This window comes from Lepidochelys kempii, chromosome 1, assembly GCF_965140285.1.
Source record: "Lepidochelys kempii isolate rLepKem1 chromosome 1, rLepKem1.hap1, whole genome shotgun sequence".
NCBI classification, from domain to species: Eukaryota; Metazoa; Chordata; order Testudines; family Cheloniidae; genus Lepidochelys; species Lepidochelys kempii.
The window spans coordinates 309,355,418-309,375,630 of record NC_136380.1 but is presented as its reverse complement, the minus strand read 5'-3'; the positions used below and the strand labels follow the sequence as shown (position 1 = coordinate 309,375,630).

At 42.7% G+C, this 20,213-nt stretch overlaps 1 protein-coding gene across 1 annotated transcript in view; it reads right to left on the bottom strand.

Moving 5' to 3' along the window:
• The window catches only part of CPED1 (cadherin like and PC-esterase domain containing 1), a 216,742-nt gene that overhangs the window by 41,992 nt on the left and 154,537 nt on the right, over positions 1-20,213 (bottom strand). The window contains exon 18 of the mRNA XM_073328194.2: positions 2,110-2,227. Coding sequence (XP_073184295.2) covers positions 2,110-2,227 — 118 coding nt within the window. The remainder of the gene's footprint in view (positions 1-2,109; positions 2,228-20,213) is intronic.

Below are 20,213 nucleotides of genomic sequence, written 5' to 3'. Positions count from 1 at the left end.
AAAACTACACAGCAATATATTAATGCTAAGTAATGCACACTCAGCACTTGGGCTGAACCTTGTCAGTTAGATGGTATTAGCTACCTTCACTTTGTTAACAAGAAATTATTCTTCCACTTCTGTTATGCCCTTTGACTCTTTATATATTGAATGTTGTTTCAATTTGAAACAGTTGCACCACAGATATTATTTATCAGAAGGGTATAATGTATTTTGTTCTTCATTTAGCTATATGCAGCATTCAAAGCAACCTGGGCTCTAGGACCCTGGTGGGGGGGGGAAGAGGAGTACTTGTGACACCTTAGAGACTAACACATTTATTTGGGCATAAGCTTTCATGGTCTAAAACCCACTTCATCGGATGCAAGCAGTGGAAAATACAGTAGGAAAATATATATGTACACAGAGAACATGAAAAAATGGGTGTTGCCATACCAGTTGTAACAAGACTAATCAATTAAGGTGGGCTATTATCAGCGGGAAAAAAAAAGCGTTTGTAGTGATAATCAGGGTGGCCCATTTCCAACAATTGACAGGAAGGTGTGAGTAACAGTAGGGGAAAAATTAGCATGGGGAAATAGTTTTTACTTTGTGTAAGTCAGAGAACACTTCAACCTCCCTGGACACTCAATTTCAGACCTAAAAATTACAATTCTCCAACAAAATAACTTCAAAAACAGACTCTACCGAGAAACTGCAGAATTGGAATTAATTTGCAAACTGGACACCATTAACTTAGGCTTGAATAAAGACTGGGATTGGATGGGCCATTACACAAAGTAAAACTATTTCCTCATCCTAATTTTCCCCCTACTGTTACTCACACCTTCTTTTCAAACTGTTTGAAATGGGCCATCCTGATTATCACTACAAATGTTTTTTTTCTCCTGCTGATAATAGTCCACCTTAATTGATTAGTCTTGTTACAGTGTGTATGACAACACCCATTTTTTCATGTTCTCTGTGACTAAATATCTTCCTACTGTATTTTCCACTGCATGCATCCGATGAAGTGGGTTTTAGCCCACGAAAGCTTATGCCCAAATAAATTTGTTAGTCTCTAAGATGCCACAAGTACTCCTCATTTTTTTTGCTGATACAGACTAACATGGCTACCACTCTGAAACCTGAGGGGGGGAGATTCCCAGATCTCAGGCTGCAGCCCAAGCCAGAATGTCTACGCTGCAATTAAACAGCCCTTAGCCCAAGCCCTGCAAGCCTGAGTCAGCTGGCACAGGCCAACCGTGGATGCCATGTAGACATGCCCTACGTTTCTGCTAGTAGTATATACAGTAGTATGATTTTATTTCCATTTGTCTAATAAAGGAAGATATAGAAATAATTATGGTCTTATCCTGCAAAGACTTCAGCATGTGCATAATTTTATGCACATGAATATTCACATTTGTAAAAATATACAAGCTTAAATTTTTGTGGGATTGGGTCCAATATATTTCCACATTCAAAACTGCATTCCTTCTATTATGAACTGAAGAGCAAGCTTGTTCATATTGACCTGCAGCATATATCTTAATTATTATAAAAAAGACATTTAAACCATGCTATTTGGCTTGTCCATTGTGATGTTTAAATCTCTGTGCACTCGTTTATATAAAAGGGGCATATTTGGGTTAGTTTGTTTATTTAAACATTTGGTTACTATTTTTGTCTATTCAAAACATGGAATTGGAAACATAAGACTACAGCTGGTAAAAATGCCAATAGGTTTTTTTATTTGCAAAAAAACCCCAAAACAAACTTGTCTAGGGTTTTCTTCAAAAACTTGAAAAAATTTAAGAAAAAAAATTCCATTTAAAAATGTATGTTTTTGATGGAAAATTGTTAGTGAGCTTTACAAATAATAGTTATACAGGGAAACTATCTTCTCTGAGAAAACTGTTTCACTCAGAAAAGAATGTCTCTTAAACCTAAACTGCCTGTGTTAATCATGTAAGTAAAATACGTAAATAAAAGAGTCTGTATAGCAACAAAATTGTGGTTTCGCTTGTGTCTTTTGTGTGCATAAAGGACAAGGAGATTTTGTGTGTTTTATTTTAGCGGGGTGCAGGTATTTGTTTTTAAAAGGGAGCGAATACATTAAGAACCAACCTTTTGTGTCCCCAGCTTCACAAGTCTTAAACTGTGTCTCTGAAATTGCTGAAAGGTACTCGGAAGACAGAGGCTGTAATCCACAGGACTCCTCCGGCTGAATTAGCGAACCACAGTCCTGAATTACAATGAAATTAATTAAAATCACAGTAGCATATCCAAAGCATTTAACAATATGCATGGTGTAAAAAACTTTTTTCAAGGACAGCTAATGAGAGAGAGAAAATATTTGGATTGATTCTGAAATCCATTTGTCCTTCTCCATTCAACACACTTTCAAATGTGCTATGTACCAGTGATTTGCAACAAACTGCCAACCTACAATCAACGTGAAAAAGGTTGCATTGAGCAGTTCCCCATGCATCATTTTTGTATAAAAATAAATATACTTTAAATTCTAATCGCCATTTAATTCTTACTTGCTGCCCACATTAATTTTATAGAGAAAACCTGCACTCACACAGAACATGTTTACTTGATGATATGTGCCAATTTAGCTTCAAGAAATACATGTATACCAACAATCTCATGTGCAAAGGAAAGACAGACAGAGAAAGAGAAAAGAGGAATCTCAAGAGGAACAAATGATTGAGCTGCCAGAGGGGCTGGCTTGGAAAGATTATTACCTGGGGTGGGAGATGGACATAATGAAATATAATTTACCTCAAGAGTTTGGGACACGCATACCATAGACAAAAGGCAGACCCAATAACGATCCATATACTATATTAACATGAATAACCGTCTATGCCAAAGAATGCTTAAAATTAAAAAAAATTCTTATAGCCTTGATTTTTTCTTTTTCATATTTATAGTAAATGTGTGTGTGCACGGAGATCTACAATTAATACAATCCACAGAGAATAGTGAAGTACTAAATTACACCGATGGCAGAGTATACACTGTAAATACATTTTGTTGAACGGCCTGGTTTCCTGGAATTAGATCATTTCACTGAATGTTATGGACTTTAAAAACCTATATAATGGAATTTAATTAATGTTTGGCACTTTAGAAATCTGGCAGTAACAATCTGGCATAGCAATCATTTTAAAATTAAAAGCCTTAAAGTTTGTGGGTGAATGAGTTTCATTGGCTTCAAGGAAATGAGTCTGTCTGAAAATTGCTTTAGGGGTCTGATCCTGTGAGGCACCACCAATTTCCAGTGGGATTATTCGGGTGCACAACGATTACTGGCATTATTAAGACTTAGCAGGCTTGAGCCCTTATATTCTAAATAATGTATTGTACTGACATTGTTCTTGCATATATAATATACAGCCATCTGTGCTATGGTATAACTGGTATAATTTGTATTGTGCTATTTCTGATATCAGATTACTATATTATAATTTTCTTCATGTATAAAAAGGTGTTTGAATCCCTGCTTTAAATGCTTAGCTCAACCATAACTATGATACTGCGGCAAGTGCCTCCATAATGCATTCACATTTTTTGTCCTATAACTGTGAAAATGAAAAATATGACATGCTATGGAGATCAAAATAATTTTTCTTTTATGACATGAAAAAATATGAAAATCTGACTGCAACATACATTAAGCCATTTATTTAAATACTTTGGTTAAATTAAACATTATTCTATCGCAATTTCAGTACTCTGTAAGTTGATTTTTAATTTTTCATAGGATTATTACTTTTAAACAATTATAAACATACTATACAGTGGCAAACAGTTTAAATAGACAGAATAAACCATATAAAGAATGGACATGTTATAAAAAGATTTTTCACGCTGAAAGGAGAATAAAATGAAATGTTTAGAAGAAGGTAGTGAATTTATACTTCCCCTATTAATTGAACTATACTGATTTTTGTTTAATTCTTTATTTTTCTTAAATGATACTAAAATAAATACATCTACTGAATGTATTTACGATTGCTTCTAAAATGCACAGCAATCAAACTATTTAGGACAATGTTTTTCAGAAAATATTCTTCGCCTCCACCTTCAAATTAGAACCACAAATGAATGACAACCAGTTAGGTCTTTAGACTGTTGCGGTGAAATCCTAGCTCCATTTAAGCCAATAGGATTTGTGCCACTGACTTGAATGGAGCCAGGAAGTCACCCATGAAATCATTAAATACTAGCGTACCTTAATTTTTGCTAAGATTACTCTCGTAGATACACCCAAAACACACAAGCAAACTGCTCTCTCACATAAGGCCTGATTTAACGCCCCTTCAAGTAAGTGGAAAGACTGTCATTGACTTCAAATTGATATGGATCATTTTGATGCACAGGACTCACTGTAGTGGAGACAGCTGTATCTCTGTGGTTTTTTGCACTACCACCTTACTCCCTGTTTAGGGTTTCACAGTTAAAGAAGGCTGATATAAGCAAATGAATGACACTGAGTTCTTCTAGTGTCCAACCGTGATGTCCTCTTGGAGTCTCAGGGTCTGGACACACTGTACAGATATTTGACAGTATTATTAAACTAACAGTAACATCAGAAAGCTTCAACCTTGCAGCACAACAATTTGCACAAGGCTTCACAAGGAAGGCCTAAATTCCTGACTAGCCTGCTCTTTGCTCTCAACACAGTGCCATAAGATAACTTAACAGGGATTTTCTTGTTCAAACTTGTGCACAGTGTAGGTGTTTAAACAAAAAAATATTCTTTGATTTTAATTGAATTCACTGGGTGATACCATCAAGAGCAAATGTTGTCTGGCAGGTTTATAGTCACTGAGTCAGTTTCATTTGTTAAAAAGCACTTGGTCTGAAATACAACATAGATTCTTTAATAGCAGAATTCTCAACTTGGAGCATCTGGCTATGAGAGGTCATGGTACCTGCAGTACTTGAGGGAGGCTCATTTTTGCTTTTACAAAGGTCTAATCTTTTATGATCAAAGACAAGTTTAATATTGCTATATAAAAATGGAGCTGAGGCAGCCAGAGGTCAGACACTAACATTTACTCTAGCTCCATGTATGGTACATTGAGGGCTTTATTAACAGCTTGTGGATTTGTCAAGTTCCCCACAGGTACTGCACTGCTATGACACCCCTCTCACCATGCCCGAAGATGAAACGTCTTGTGATCTTAGGTATGTTTACAAACTATCGCTCACTGTAAAGATGAGAGGCAGCCAAGCAAACTTAAATGATACTTCCCCCTTGTCTCTGCTCCTGTGAATACTCATTTTTAAAGGGCAGTCAGAAAAAGAGCCCCGAACGTCTGGACTGAAATCAAAAGAAAGCTCCACTGAAATACGTATTTCAATACATAGCTAGAATTGATTCTTCATATGACTGGTTTAGCATTTTATTAGTAAACCTCACTTTTATCTTTACAGAAGATTTCTGAGGCAATAGCAAACAAAAAGATAGCAAAGCTTTTCCATGTGTGTCTAGGTAGCTTTCTGTCAACCCCAACCAATATTTAGAGAAGGAAAAAGTCTGTTGGGTGAAGGGGAAATCATCTCTTTCTAAAACAGTCTATAGTGAGCTTGTGCTTTATAAAAAGCATCAATTGCATCTTTTAAGGTATGTCTACACTACGAAATTAGGTCGAATTTATAGAAGTCAGTTTTTTAGAAATCGGTTTTATATATTCGAGTGTGTGTATCCCCACAGAAAATGCTATAAGTATATTATGTGCATTAACTTGGCGGAGCGCTTCCACAGTACCGAGGCTAGAGTCGACTTCCGGAGTGTTGCACTGTGGGTAGCTATCCCACAGTTCCCGCAGTCTCCGCTGCCCATTGGAATTCTGGGTTGAGATCCCAATGCCTGATGGGGCTAAAACATTGTCGCGGGTGGTTCTGGGTACATATCGTCAGGCCCCCGTTCCCTCCCTCCCTCCGTGAAAGCAAGGGCAGACAATCGTTTCGCACCTTTTTTCCTGAGTTACCTGTGCAGACACCATACACGGCAAGCATGGAGCCCGCTCAGCTCACTGTCACCGTATGTCTCCTGGGTACTGGCAGACACGGTACTGCATTGCTACACAGCAGCAGCAACCCATTGCCTTGTGGCAGCAGACGGTGCAATAGGACTGGTAGCCGTCATCGTCATGTCCGAGGTGCTCCTGGTCGCCTGTGTGAGGTTGATCAGGAGCGCCTGGGCAGACATGGGTGCAGGGACTAAATTTGGAGTGACTTGATAAAGTCATTCTCTTTAGTCCTGCAGTCAGTCCTATTGAACCATCTTATGGTGAGCAGGCAGGTGATACGGATTGCTAGCAGTCCTATTGCATCATCTTCTGCCAGGCAGGCAAGAGATGAGGATGGCTAGCAGTCCTATTGTACCACCTTCTGCCGAGCAGCCATGAGACGTGGATGGCATGCAGTCCTTCTGCACTGTCTGCTGCCAGCCAAAGATGTAAAAGATAGATGGAGTGTATCAAAAACAAGAAATAGACCAGATTTGTTTTGTACTCATTTGCAAACCCACCCCCCGGGTCCTTATCTAGGGGACTCATTCCTCTAGGTCACACTGCAGTCACTCACAGAGAAGGTGCAGCGAGGTAAATCTAGCCATGTATCAATCAGAGGCCAGACTAACCTCCTTGTTCCAATAAGAACAATAACTTAGGTGCACCATTTCTTATTGGAATCCTCCGTGAAGTCCTGCCTGAAATACTCCTTGATGTAAAGCCACCCCCTTTGTTGATTTTAGCTTCCTGTAAGCCAACCCTCTAAGCCGTGTCGTCAGTCGCCCCTCCCTGCATCAGAGCAACGGCAAACAATCGTGCATCTGAGTTGAGAGTACTGTCCAGAGCAGTCACAATGGAGCACTCTGGGATAGCTCCCGGAGGCCAATACCATCAAATTGTGTCCTCAGTACCCCAAATTCGACCCGGCACTAATCCACTTGTCAGGGGTGGAGTAAGGAAATCGATTTTAAGAGCCCTTTAAGTCGAAATAAAGGGCTTCATCATGTGAACAGGTGCAGGTTTACATCGATTTAACGCTGCTAAATTCGACCTAAAGTCCTAGTGTAGAGCAGGGCTTAAACAACCGCCCTAGGTTTTCAGCATGATTTAGAGCTAATAACTCTGGATGTTTTGTTTCACCTACAGCATGAGATAGTAACCTGTTATTATGTAGTTACCAGTGCCTACATTATAACTTTTAGTCCAGTAGTTAGAGCACTCTCCCTTTCTCCCACTCTGGCAGACAGGGGTGAATTGAAGCTGGGTCTCCTACATCCCAGGTGAAAGCGCTAACCACTGGACTAAAACCAATAAAGTAGGCCCTTCCTCCTCTTGGATTTTGAATGGGGCCTAATCTGGAAGGTACCGGATCAGGCCCCACATGCAAGTTAGGTGGACAAACCCCTACCTTTCCGTGGTTTGTGAATTGTTTTGGGGCTGAAGCAGGGAGGTAGGTGTCGGGACACTTAGAAAGAAGCAGCAGTACACATGCTCAGAGGCAGAAACGTAGGCACAACTTTTACTCTGAAAAACTTAGATACACCTCTACACCCCGATATAACGCGACCTGATATAACACGAATTGGGACAGAACACAGTAAAGCAGTGCTCTGGGGGGTGGGGCTGCACGCTCCGGTGGATCAGCGCGTCCGGCTCCGACACACTACTCTGAGCGGTGTGTTAAGGGTGCCGGGCCGGGGCCAAGGGGTTTGATAAGGGGCAGAGGGTTTCGGGGGGTAGTCAGGGGCAGGGCCTCCACCCACCCCATGGTCTGGGAGGCAGGAGCTGTGGGGGGGGGCAGTTTTGGGGGCCTCTCAGGTCCAGAGTGGCCCAGGTGATTAGTGGGGGGCCGGGAGCAGCCCGCTCCGCTTCCCTCATCCCGGCCCCAGCCGTGTCACTTGGGGGAGGGGGCTTGGGGGAAGGGATCCCCCCCGCCGTACTCACCAGCGGCGGCAGAAGCAGAGCAGCCCGGCCCCAGCCCACTGCACTCCACCAGCTCCCAGCTGCGGCACTCCGCTTCCCGCTGCAGGTGCGTGCGGGACCTTTCCCCAACCGCCCCCTCCAGCAACACGGCTAGGGCCAGGGCAAGGAAAGTGGAGCGGGCTGGGGCCGCAGGTGAGTGCGGAGGGCATCCTTTCCCCAACCCTCCCGCACTCACCGGCGATGGGAAGCAGAGCGCTGCGGCTGGGAGGTGGCGGAGTGGAGCGGGCTGGGGCCATGTTGCTCCGCTTCCCGCTGCTGCTGGCGAGTGCCTGTCAGGGGGTTGGGGTGTGGATAGGGGTCGGGGCAGTCAGGGGACAGGAAGCAGGGGGGTTGGGTAGGGGGTGGGGTCCTAGGTGTGATTAGGGATGGGGGGCCTCTGGGAGGGAGCAGTCAGGGGACAAGGAGCGGGGGGCCAAAGCAAGTTCGATATAACATGGTTTCACCTATAACGCGGTAACATTTTTTTGGCTCCCAAGGACCACGTTATATTGGGGTAGAGGTGTACTCAGCGAGTTTAGGTGCCTACAGAGTTTGGGGGGAGTTTTGTGGACCACAATGAAGTCAAAACTGGGATTTACACCTAAAACAGGAACTTAGGCACCGACGTCTGGGGTTCAAGCACCAAAGTACTTTCTTGACTCTCACCCTAAGTGCTCAGTGCAGAACACTGAGCAGTATTCTGTGCCAGTCTTACTGAACAAATAAAGGAGCAGTGTATCAGAGCTTATCGTGAAATAATAAGAAATATATAACTAAGCTCATGGGCAACTGATTTTTAGCATTAAATACCATGGATAGGTACTGAGAAATGAAATCCCACCTCCTTCTACTATCACAAACCCAAGCTTCCAGAATGGTGGAAGACATACACCTTCTTTGTTCATCAAAATGGAGCAGAAGAGGCCTTGCACGTCTCCCACTCATTTCCTGATCTCCCAGCTACACTATCTTGTCCACTGTTAGCTCTGCATCCTTAGAAGCCATGCAATCATTAGCGCACTGTAGCTGATCAGATCTCCTTTAAGTGGCCTGTGGCACGCCTGCCCTCCCTTTACAATGTTGACATTACTGCCCTACTTCATTTAACTCTGTTTAAATTTTAGATATGACAGAATCAAACTTCTTGCAAAGCAGGCTATTTTGAATGCTCTCTACGTCTTTTTAGTCTCACTGGGGCTACTTGATCTGGTTCTATTTAAACTAATGCATATTTCTCATTAAATTCTTTCATCTCTCTCTTTTTAGCCAATCTAGCTCTACTTTTTTATACATAGCTAAAACTTGATGCAAAGTGATTAAAAATGGAACTCTGAAAGGAATGCTAATAAAATTAGTCAAAGAATGAGCTATAAAAAAGTGAAATTATAGCTCATTGGGAGGCAATAAATCGTGAGCAGATGGATTAGTTCCACTCTATCAACTTTATTATTACTGCAGTAACAATTGAGGGAACAGTCAGCATGCTGACTTCTATTCAACTTGCTCTCTATATCTGGCTGAATTAATCAGCGATAGATGAACCACCAAAGATTCAGATGTTCAGTTTGATTCAGCTCAACACCCAATAATGTAGTTGCTTAAATGAAAACCGATTAAGCTTGCAAAAATGGAAATCTCATGCAAGTGGTGGTCTCTTCAGAAATTTCAAGTACTTAAAATCAATGAGAGTTAGGCACCTAAATATCTCTATGGATCTGGGCCTTAGTTTCCCTATGCCTCAGTTCCCCATCTGTAATATTGGAATAATATGCCAGGCATGTTGTGAAACAATTACAATAAATACATTGTGAGGAAAACAGCTTCTGCAGTAATAAGGGGCCATAAAAGTACCATAACTAGAAAAGGAGGGAAGCCAGTAAGCTAGAATCTGGTGGTTGCTCCTTACAGCATGCAGCCTGAAGTTGGGAGGTGGAGGAGGATATGAAATGCTGGGAGTTTGACAATATTGGCAGGGCAAGGCAGGAACATAAGACACAAGAGCTGAAATGTGAGTAAGGTGGAGCTGTGCAGTCTTATATTGTTTTAAATTAAATGATATGATTGACAATTAGAAAGATAAGGTGGGTGAGGTAATGTCTTTTATTGGGCCAACTTCTGTTGGTGAGAGAGACCCACTGTCGAGCTACACACAGCTCTTCCTCAGACCTGGGAAAGGTACTCAGACCATCAGAGCTAAATACAAGGTTGAACAGATAGTTTAGCATAAGTAATTAGCACATATGACGATAAACTATCTGTTTCACCTTGTATTTAGCTGTCACTCTGAGTATGTTTCCCAGACCTGAGGAAGAGCTCTGTATAAGCTCAAAAGCTTGTCAGAAGTCAGTCCAATACAAGATATTACCCCACCCACCTTGTCTCACTAATATCCTGGTACTACAACAACACTGCATACAACCATTGACAATTCACACTGGATTTTAATTTTTGTCTAGGAATATAATGTAAATCTTTTTCATGCCATTTTCTTTTCCAGTCCTATATATTCACCTGGAATATCTACAAAATAATGTTACACCTCCACTGATCTGAACACTGAAGGAAGAATGTCATGTCTACACTGTGGTGTCTTTTGATAGAATTTAGGCACCTACTCTACTTTGGCACTTTTGAAAATCCCCCTAGATACCTATCTGCAACTTAAGGCACTTAAATACATTTGAAAATCTGGCCCTAAACACTTGTTGACTGAACTGTGGCCACAAATGCGTCTCATCCTGAGACCACAGCAGATGTAAAATGGCTTCCTCTATAATGGGGATGATAAGCTCGGGAAACAAACAAGACATTATTTTGCTGAGTGTGAACTGCTTATCAACAGAAATATTTCAAGTTTCATACAATAATTCCAATGACTTTTCATGTCCTGTGTAACAATATTAATGAATTCTTTTAGTTAGAATGAGGGTAAGTGGGTAATGGTTCCAAATCATCACCCTCTTGACAGCCCAGTAGTCAATGCAGGGCCTCTGGGAACCATCCTTGTTTTTCACAAAGATGATCAGGGCCCCTGCTGGAAAGGTGGATGGCTGGATAAAGCCCTTCTGCAGATTCTCCCACAGATAGATGTTAAGGGCCTGGTGCTCTAGCTTGGAAAGGGTGTACACGTGGTTGAATGGAATTTCAGCACCTGGCTGAAGGTTGATAGGGTGTATCTGTGGTGTGGGGGGAAGGTGCCTGCATTTCTGTTGTCAAATACATCTGCAAGGTCATAGTACTTGTGAGGTATTTCAGTGGTGGCAGACAGGATGGTCGGGTCTATTCCCATGGGTCTATTCCCTCGCTGCAGAGATTCCCCAGATAATGACATGAACAGCAGAGGATACCAGTTTGCTTTGGTCTCTGGAAGACAGAATCGTTGGCAGTAGTGGGAGAAAAAGTGTACTGTCCCTAATCACCAGTATATACGGGAACCATGGGCAGAGAGCAAGAGCATTCCCAGAATGACCAGAGAGTGGGAGACCTGAATCAACCTGAACTAAAAAGTCTCCCAGTGCCTCTAGAACAACATTTCTCAAACAGGGGTCTGCGAGGGAACTCCAGGGGGGTCCATGGGCCCTGCGGATCAACTCCTCTCCCTCCCTCTTTGAGCCTCCTGCAAGCCGTGGAACAGCTTGAAGCAGGGATGGAGTGCACTTTGGGGAGGGGGCAGAATCATGTCTGGGGCCACCGGCCCCACTGATCACCTCCTCCCGCTGTTCCCCTGCATGCAGGAGGTGCTGGGAGGGAGGGGGAGGAGGGTGTATTGGGGCGCTCGGGGGAAGAGATGGAAAGAGGCAGGGAAGAGGAGGGAAAGGGGGAGGGTCTGGAGCTGAGCAGGGGTTCACAGCAAAATTTTAAATCAAAATGGGGGTCCTTGGGTTACTAAAGTTTGAGAACTGCTGTTCTAGAGGGTAATAACCCCTAAAGGGGTGGTCTGGTGGGTGACCAGCCCTGAAGGTAGAAGCGACACATCAGTGGATCCAGGGAATTTTTATACATGGCAGGGATACCATAGGCCTTAGCCACATCTTGGTAGATAACATTACCTGAGGTCCCTGAGCTGATTAGAGATTCCAAGTGGACCACTGGGCTCATCGGGAGTAGGATCTGCAATGGCAGTTGGAGATAAGTCAACGGTGGGTTCGGAGTTGCTGATGTCCTAACAGGTGCATGGAGGTCGAGAGTCTTTGAAGAGGAATGAGACTGGTGCAGCCTGGACCCCCTTACTGAGGCTTAGGCTTGGTGTTTCCTGACCCCGAAATTGGTCTGACCTTTGCAGTCCATCTGGTGAAGGTCTGCTGTCACTATGATACAGACACAGGTCCAAAGTTCAGCATCATTTTTTCTCAGCCTCAGACAGATGTGGTCAGGCCTGGTCAATGTATGTGGGTTTGGGTCCTGGAGTGGGGTGTGCGGTTGAGAGATAGGGGGCCAGGGCCTTGTCAGGGTTCAGAGTCTGGGCTACATTCATGATGCCACTCAGTAAGGGGGTTGCCAATTCTGATACACAGGTCAATCTGGTTGTTGAGATGGGGTGGCAGCTCAATCTGTGCTACTTTGTCCTTTATATTATCATGCAGCCCAATCCCAAACTGATGGCATTGCATGGCCTCTTCCCACTTGGTGTCTGTGGAGAGGCAATGGAAGTTGGCAGTGTACTGGGCAGCTAATCAATGCCCTTTCTGTAGTGTTTGCAGCACAGCTTCAGACGTTCAGGTGCAGAGGGGGTCACTAACGATAACTGACACATCCTGAATGAACTGCTCCAACTGACCCAGGATGGGGCTGGACTATTCCAAGAGTGATGAGGCCTGGGCCAAAGCCTCCTTCGTGAACAGACTAATGATGAACCTTTCCCTGGTTTGGGGGGAAAGACTGGGAGTGTAGCAAGAAGAACTGGCATTCGTTTAAGAAACCTCAGACTGACCACGATATATTTGTCCAGCAATGGGACCTTTGGTTTCTGGGGGAAAAGTGCCACGGTTCCCGGTGAAGTCACCTGGGCTTGTATGGCTGCATTCTGGGCCGGCAGGGTGGCCACCTGTGCCTGCAAGTTCTGTATGACCCCCATCAGCTCCACCAGAGAAAAATTGTCCTCAGTGCAGTCCTGCAGGGAGGTGGGCCCCTAACGTTTGTATTGGGCTGCTCAAACTATAGCCGACCGGGCCACGGGCAGTCAGGCACAGGGTGGAAATCAGAGTTTGGCCTACTGGTTAGAGCTGGGTCCAGATGGGGACAGAGTCCAGGAAATGAGCCGAGTGTCAGTACTGGAGGGACGGAAGCTGAATGCCAGACCTGGAGGGTCAACCAGAGATGTAAGCCAGAGTTACTACTGGGGAGTTAGCGCAGCCAGAAATCTAGCACCCCGAGGGGAACAGGGATTGGAGCAGAGCAGGAGCAGGGACTGGAAGCAGGAACTGGAAAAAGGGAGAGCAAAGCCGCAGGCACCATATGCATTGAGAAGCCTCTGATCTGCTGTGGGGGCCAGGCCTATAAGGCGGCCTGCTAAATCAGCAGCCAATCAGGGGCTATGGCCACTCTGTCAGTTCCAAGGCAGTACAGCTGGACTCATTAGTTGTCAAGCTGTGAAGTTAGTCCAGGAGCAGGCCAGCCGCTAGTCCGGCCTCTGACACTCAGTCACTGAGTCCTTAGACCTCTGACATTCTCTGTAATGTCTCATTTTGACAGTGTAACTATCTTTTTGTTCATAGGTACATACAGTATGAATTAGGTACATTTATGATACTACATTTATGAAGATTAGAATAAGTAAAAATAATTCAGGTAAGGATTAGTGAGGCATCACTCTTACACTAGTAGAGCTTTGAGAGTCTGAAAAGCTGAGAGGTTGTCTCAGTAGTAATTCAAACAAAGAAATTTGACTTTGGTGAATGAACAATCAATCAACCTCACTTTGTTAAAAATCAACTTCTAAACATGTGTTTTGCAAAATATTTCAAGCTGTTCACGTTTCTTGTAAAAAAAAGTAATTAGCTACAGCCTTTTTTTCTTCAGATAAAAAGTGAAGATTTCTGTGGGCTTTTCTATGACATTTTCTAAGTGAGCATGCGTTTCTAATTCAGTAAATCTTATTTTTCCTCTGTAAAAACAATCACAAAGGGCTAGATTCACAAAGGGACTTAGGCACTATATCATATATCTCCCCCTAGATGCCCTGCTGCCGAGTGGAGTTCTCAGCCCCAAGTTAGGCACCCAGGCTCCCAATACAATATACGGGGCGTGTTAGTTCATCTTAACTAGCCAATAGGAAACACAGATGAAAGGGGCAGCACTTAGGCTCAGCTATCTTATAGAAAGGTCTTCAGCCTTGATTTGAAGACTTCAAGAGATGAAGAAACCATCATCTCCCTGGGTAGTTTGTTCCAATAATTAACAGTGAGGGTGATTAAGAATTTGTGCCTTATTTCCAATTTGAATGTGTCTGGCTTTAACTTTCAGCCATTTATTGGTTACATTCCCTGCTATATAATCATTTCAAATTACCATTTTAAAAATAAGCAAAAACCATTTGATCCATGAAATGAAAAATGTCTGTTTTTACAAAATGGAGTACTAGATATAACCAATACATTTAAAAACAAATATTGGAAAAGTATAGCAAAATATTCTTTTTCTTTTTAATAGTCATAGAAGACAAATAGTTTTTGTTTAGTTTCTTAGAGGATTTAAAAGTTACACAGAATGAAAATAAAATCAAGCCAAATGAGGTGTATTTTGAATCATCTTGAAAAATTATTATAGTGTTTTCTTTACACTTGCTAATGCTAAATCAAGTTATTTTTTTTAGCTATTTTAAAAAAAGGATGGCATGTGTTTCTTTGGATTTGCAAAGAGAAATTTTTCAGCTATCTTAAAATGAGTCAAAGCAACAAACCTCTCATTTTCTAAAACAGCATTTGATCAGCCATTGGGTAGGATACGTAACATCTGTGTGGAATCTGGAATGCTACACTCTTGCACTGGCGTAAATCTGGTTCAACAGTTATTCTGGGTTTACACTGATGCAAAAGAGAGCAGAATTTGTCCCTTTATTTTGAGAAGGATTAAAAAGGGTCTATAAAACACTGGAGGGTATGGAGGCAAACTATCAGACTTCCTGGGTGTTGTTTTATTTTGTTTGTTTTCAATATGCGTACTGCTCATGAGGCATACTGGGACTGGCAGCAAGGCAATATGAGCTGAAGTCAACAAAAGTGGGGGCTGCTGAGCATCATGCAGGAATCTTTTTTCTTTTCTTTTTTTAAAACAAGATTCACATGTCTGCAGTGTGTATTAACAACTGTGGATGTTCAGTGAACTTCTGCACAAATACTTTTATGTGGAAACTTGGGTTATACTCCAGAACATGTAAGGACCTGGAGGATTTCATTTGAATCACATAAGGTCTGGAGAATATCAAGGAGGCAGCTAAGAGCCCTGGGAACATCAACAGGATCAGACTGTTCTGAGGCTGTTCTTCCACCCAATGTGACAAGTGCAATTTGTTCCTGCCTTTCATGTAAAGACAGCAGCTACATATGTGTTGAGGGATCATATCTGAAAAGCATACTGCTCTGTTAGCCAACAGGAGGCATTTCCCTTTGCTTGTATTTACAGTCTGCACATAAGCGCAAGTTTCTACAGACCCTGAACAGCACCGACGGTGTATGGCCATGTATTTTGACGTTGCTTTTCACCATGCAGAGACTATATAAGGCTAGATTCTTTATCAGTGACACTGTTGAATGCCAGACTCATTCAAGTGAACTTTGTTAGGCTGTATGCTCCTTACTTGCAATGTGGAAAATTAGTATGCAAAAATGAATGAACTATAAGTCAAACCTTGGTGAAAAGGGCCCATACTTGCTCTGAAATAAAAACAGCCAACTCTAGTTTAAAGAATAGTCTTTATTTTCAGGAGTGCGGAATTATTTTATTCTCTTTCATGGAAAATATCACTCCTGGTGTGGACGGCCAGTCTGAGGCATTCCGCTCACCTTAAATACTGGAGTGTGCAATGGGGACAGATATGGGAGCAGAGGGTAGGGCTGAGCTAACCCTCTGTAGATAGGGGCTGTGGATTCTATAAAATGCATATTAATTGGCAATAACTTTCAGCATAAGTGCGGTGAGGGGGAAATCAGGTAACGTACTTGTGCACGTACACAAGAGGAGAGCCTTTAAAAAAAGATATGTGGCAACAGTGCACGTACTGGAGAGCAACGATAAGCCCTTACCCCTTATCCCACCAGTGTACTGGGACACAGGTACACAATTCATATTGGGCTTGATGGCAGCTAACTTGTCATCCAGCATTCTGAAAGCTGTAGATGTATTTGACTACATTTTAATCTGTCCAACTAAAAACGAACAAGTGAAGGATTTGTCCCACAAGATCCATGCATCAGCTGGAGACCAAAGCCATATGCTAGAGACTGTGTGCTTCTAAACTGTCCCATTGACTCTCTCTTCCCTATCCTGTCCCCTGACAGTCTGGCTCCACTGGAGCCTCAATGCCAGGGGCTTCCCAGATGCTATTTTTCCATTGAAGGTTCCTGTGCAGGGAGTAAACTATGGAGGGTCTCCACAGAAAAGCGAATATAGTGAGAGGCCGCTTTTCAGCAGAGATATTATTAATCACATTTATTACAGTATTGCCTAAGGACCAACCAAGAACGGGGCCCCACTGTGCTAGGCGGCGTACAGAGAAAGAACAGATTATCAAATTTGCAGATGAGCCTGGAGACAATCAATCAATGATCTTCCAGTGTATTACTAATTTTGTTAAATCAGCTAAAGACTGTTTCTCATGAGTGAAGGCATCATTGCACTTTCGAAGCCATTCAAAATAGTATATCGATGAGGCTTTTCCAACTGTAACCCTTCTGCCAGTAGAGTCAGCAGCAACAAGGGCCAGGTTCAATATCATGGGGTTCCTCTGAAAAATACAAAAGAGAACTGGCTCAACCCTCTTCTCCCATAATATGGGAAAACTAACCACCACCTTTGGCCCCTCTATGAAGCAATTCTTCCCCATTTGCAAGCACTGAGGCTGCGCATAACAAAAGAAAACTTCCATTAAAAGGGAAAGGGAACCCAGCAATTTGGGGAAACACCACAACTCTAAAGCATGTGACCATAAGCAAATGCCACCACACAGTACATTGGGCAGTACTTTGCCTCACTTCCCACCTTGCAATGTGAAATGCCAATGAACCAATGTCCCTTCAACGTATCACTCCCCTTTCCCTCCACTGCATCCCCCTCACAGTTGGCAGTCAATGGTCAAAGACCCAGAGTTCAGAGGTGTGTTCACCTCACACTCCTGAAAGGAGGCAGGGAAAGGGGCAATTGAACAATGCCTTTGCTTCTGCCACCACCTCTGCAATTAGCTTGCTGCTGCTTCTGCCACTGTATTCTGCCACCACTCACCACTGCTACTGCTGTTATCCCTTCTGTGATGGCATGTTCTGAGGTTCCACCACTTAGCCCAGCTCGTAGTGATTTCACGGCAGAGTGGGGAACCTCTCGGCTGCTGCCTCTTCATTATCTTTCACAGCAACACTGTCACCACACTCAGATCAAAGGCTGAGCCCCTCGCCCTGCTCATAAGTGATTTCAGCCTACACTACCAGGTAGAACACCTGTCCCCACCCCATCTGACTCTCTCTAGGATTGGGCATCGCTATCCCCTGCTTAGCAGTGAGATTCAGTTTAGGGTGACCCCTCTCAACCAGGGCATGCTCAGTACAGTTCTGCTGCCCTCTACTCCTACAAGAAGAACAATAATATTTTATTACCCCTACAGTCAATGTTAAACTGAATTGTAACCCAAACCCAGCCAAAATGGGTCACTTTGACAAAGCAGCTGTGTCTGCTGGACACCTAGACAAAATAGGCATGTCTATTAAGGAGCAGACTGTATTTGAACTGAAGGAAAAGACTACATCACTAGATATCAGGGGAGAGCTCATTAAGACCCTGATTACACAACTGAAGGCCGTATCTTGTTCCTACCATAAGAACAGCCATACTGGGTCAGGATAATGGGCTATCTAGCCCAGTATTCTGTCTTCTGTCAGTGGCCAATGCCAAGGGCTTCAGAGGGCATAAACAGAAGAGGCAGTCATCAAGTGATCCATCCCCTTTTGCTGATGTCGGTGGGAATTTTTCTACTCACCTCAATGAGGGCAGGATTGGATTCAAATTCCTTGTAAATTATATAGTTTTTTTTAATGGAGTATTTAAATCAATCTTTCAAAATGCTTCGTCAAACGCTATTCGAATCCCTGTTACTGACACACAGGGTTAGAGCCCTGCTGCACAGGATAGGAATTTGAAGGATAAAACAAGAGACAAGTAATGACTGACTAGAATGAGAAACCAGGGCAAAGCTCTACACAAATGCACAGTATGCATGCAACATATGTTCCAGGGGAAATTCACTTCAGTATACAGGGCTTGTGTAGGGCCTCCCACACCACTAACCATAAACTAAACTTAAGTTGATAACGTGAGCCTTAAATTCATAGATTCCAAGGCCAAGAGAGACCATTATGGTTATCTAGTCTGACTTCTATATAGCACAGGCCACAGAACTTCCCCCAAAATAATTCCTAGCGCACATCTCTTAGACAAACATCCAATCTTGATTTAAAAATCATCAGTGAGAGAGAATCCATCATGACCCTGGATAAACTGTTCCAATGATTAATTACTCTCACTGTTAAAATTTTACGCCCTATTTCCAGTCTGAATTCGTCTAGCTTCAGCTTCCAGCCATTGGATTGTATTACACTATATGGCACAGAAGGACTTGTATAAGCCCTCAGCCTTTGAGTGGGGAAGAGGAAGACCTTCACCCTGGCTGTGGGTGTGTATATAAACTATACTGCTTTGAGAAGGAAACACTTTTCCCCCCTGTCTCTGCTTATTCAATGAAACCACCACTGAAGATAAGATAATTTGAAAGGAAATTTGGCAATGATCATATCCTAAAATTAAATTAATGGGTGGTGAATGCAAAGTCTGCATCATAGTAGAAAATATATATATTGATGTTTACAGATCATGCCTGATCAACACGCATACTTCCCTTTTAGCATACAGCAGCGTTTGTAGGATAGCATGAAAAGACTGACGTGATGAACTTCTTTGCCTTTGAAAAAGATTACTTATTTTGTACAAGAGAACTGCAGCCTTACAGTCAGAATATTTCCCCCAATGTCTCAACTACATCCTGAACTACAACGAACATATTCCCAGACCAATCATCATTTCACACAAATAGCTGGGAGACAGGAATAAAAGAGATTAATCTATTTTCCTAGAGCACCTAGGAATCTAACCTTTTAGTAATTTATTTTTTAAAAACTATAATGGTGTCTAAATTGGCTCTATTAGATTTGGAGCACACTTGCTGTTTTAATCACAGAAGCAGATTTCATGGATTTTTATCAATCATCCTCTCCTTCAAAAGATACTGATTAAAGGTTTGCCTTATGGTGCATAGCAGACTGAAAATATAGTTCCCTTACAGCTTGATGGCTTACTGAACAGCAGACTGCATGCAGGTAGCTTTCACACATGGACAGAAACAGATTGCATGCAGTTAGTGCCAAACGAGCAGACTGAAGTTAGAATTCATCCCTGCACTCCACAGCAGACAGCTCACAGCAATCTAACTCCTTCCTAGGCATTTTATTCACTCCGAGTAATCAAGCAGCTGATAGTTGCCTTTGTATTGATGGGCTAGTTCAGCTAATTATTTTTGAAAACTGAGTTACGTGCACAATGGCAGCACTTAGTCTACTGCACAAGACCCTGATCAATGAGATTGAACTGTGACTTCACTTTGCTCACTCCTGAGATCAGAAGAACAAACCCTTGGGCAAGCTAAGTACTGAGGAAAAAGGATACTTTAAAAATACACTCTTACTTAAAATGCTACCTCTACAGTACCAGAATAACCACAAAATGAGGGCCTGATTCTGCGAGGTCATGAGCAGTTGGGCCTCTCAGCACCTCACAAGAGTAGCCCTTCATATGGCTAAGCATCCCCCTTCTCCAAGAAGTTGTATCATTGTCCTAGAGTAGTGGTTCTCCAACCAGTAGTACGCATACCCCTGAGGGTATGCCGAGGTCTTCCGAGGGGTACATCATCAACTCATCTACATATTTGCTTAGTTTTACAGCAGGCTAAATAAAAAGCACTAGCGAAGTGAGTACAAA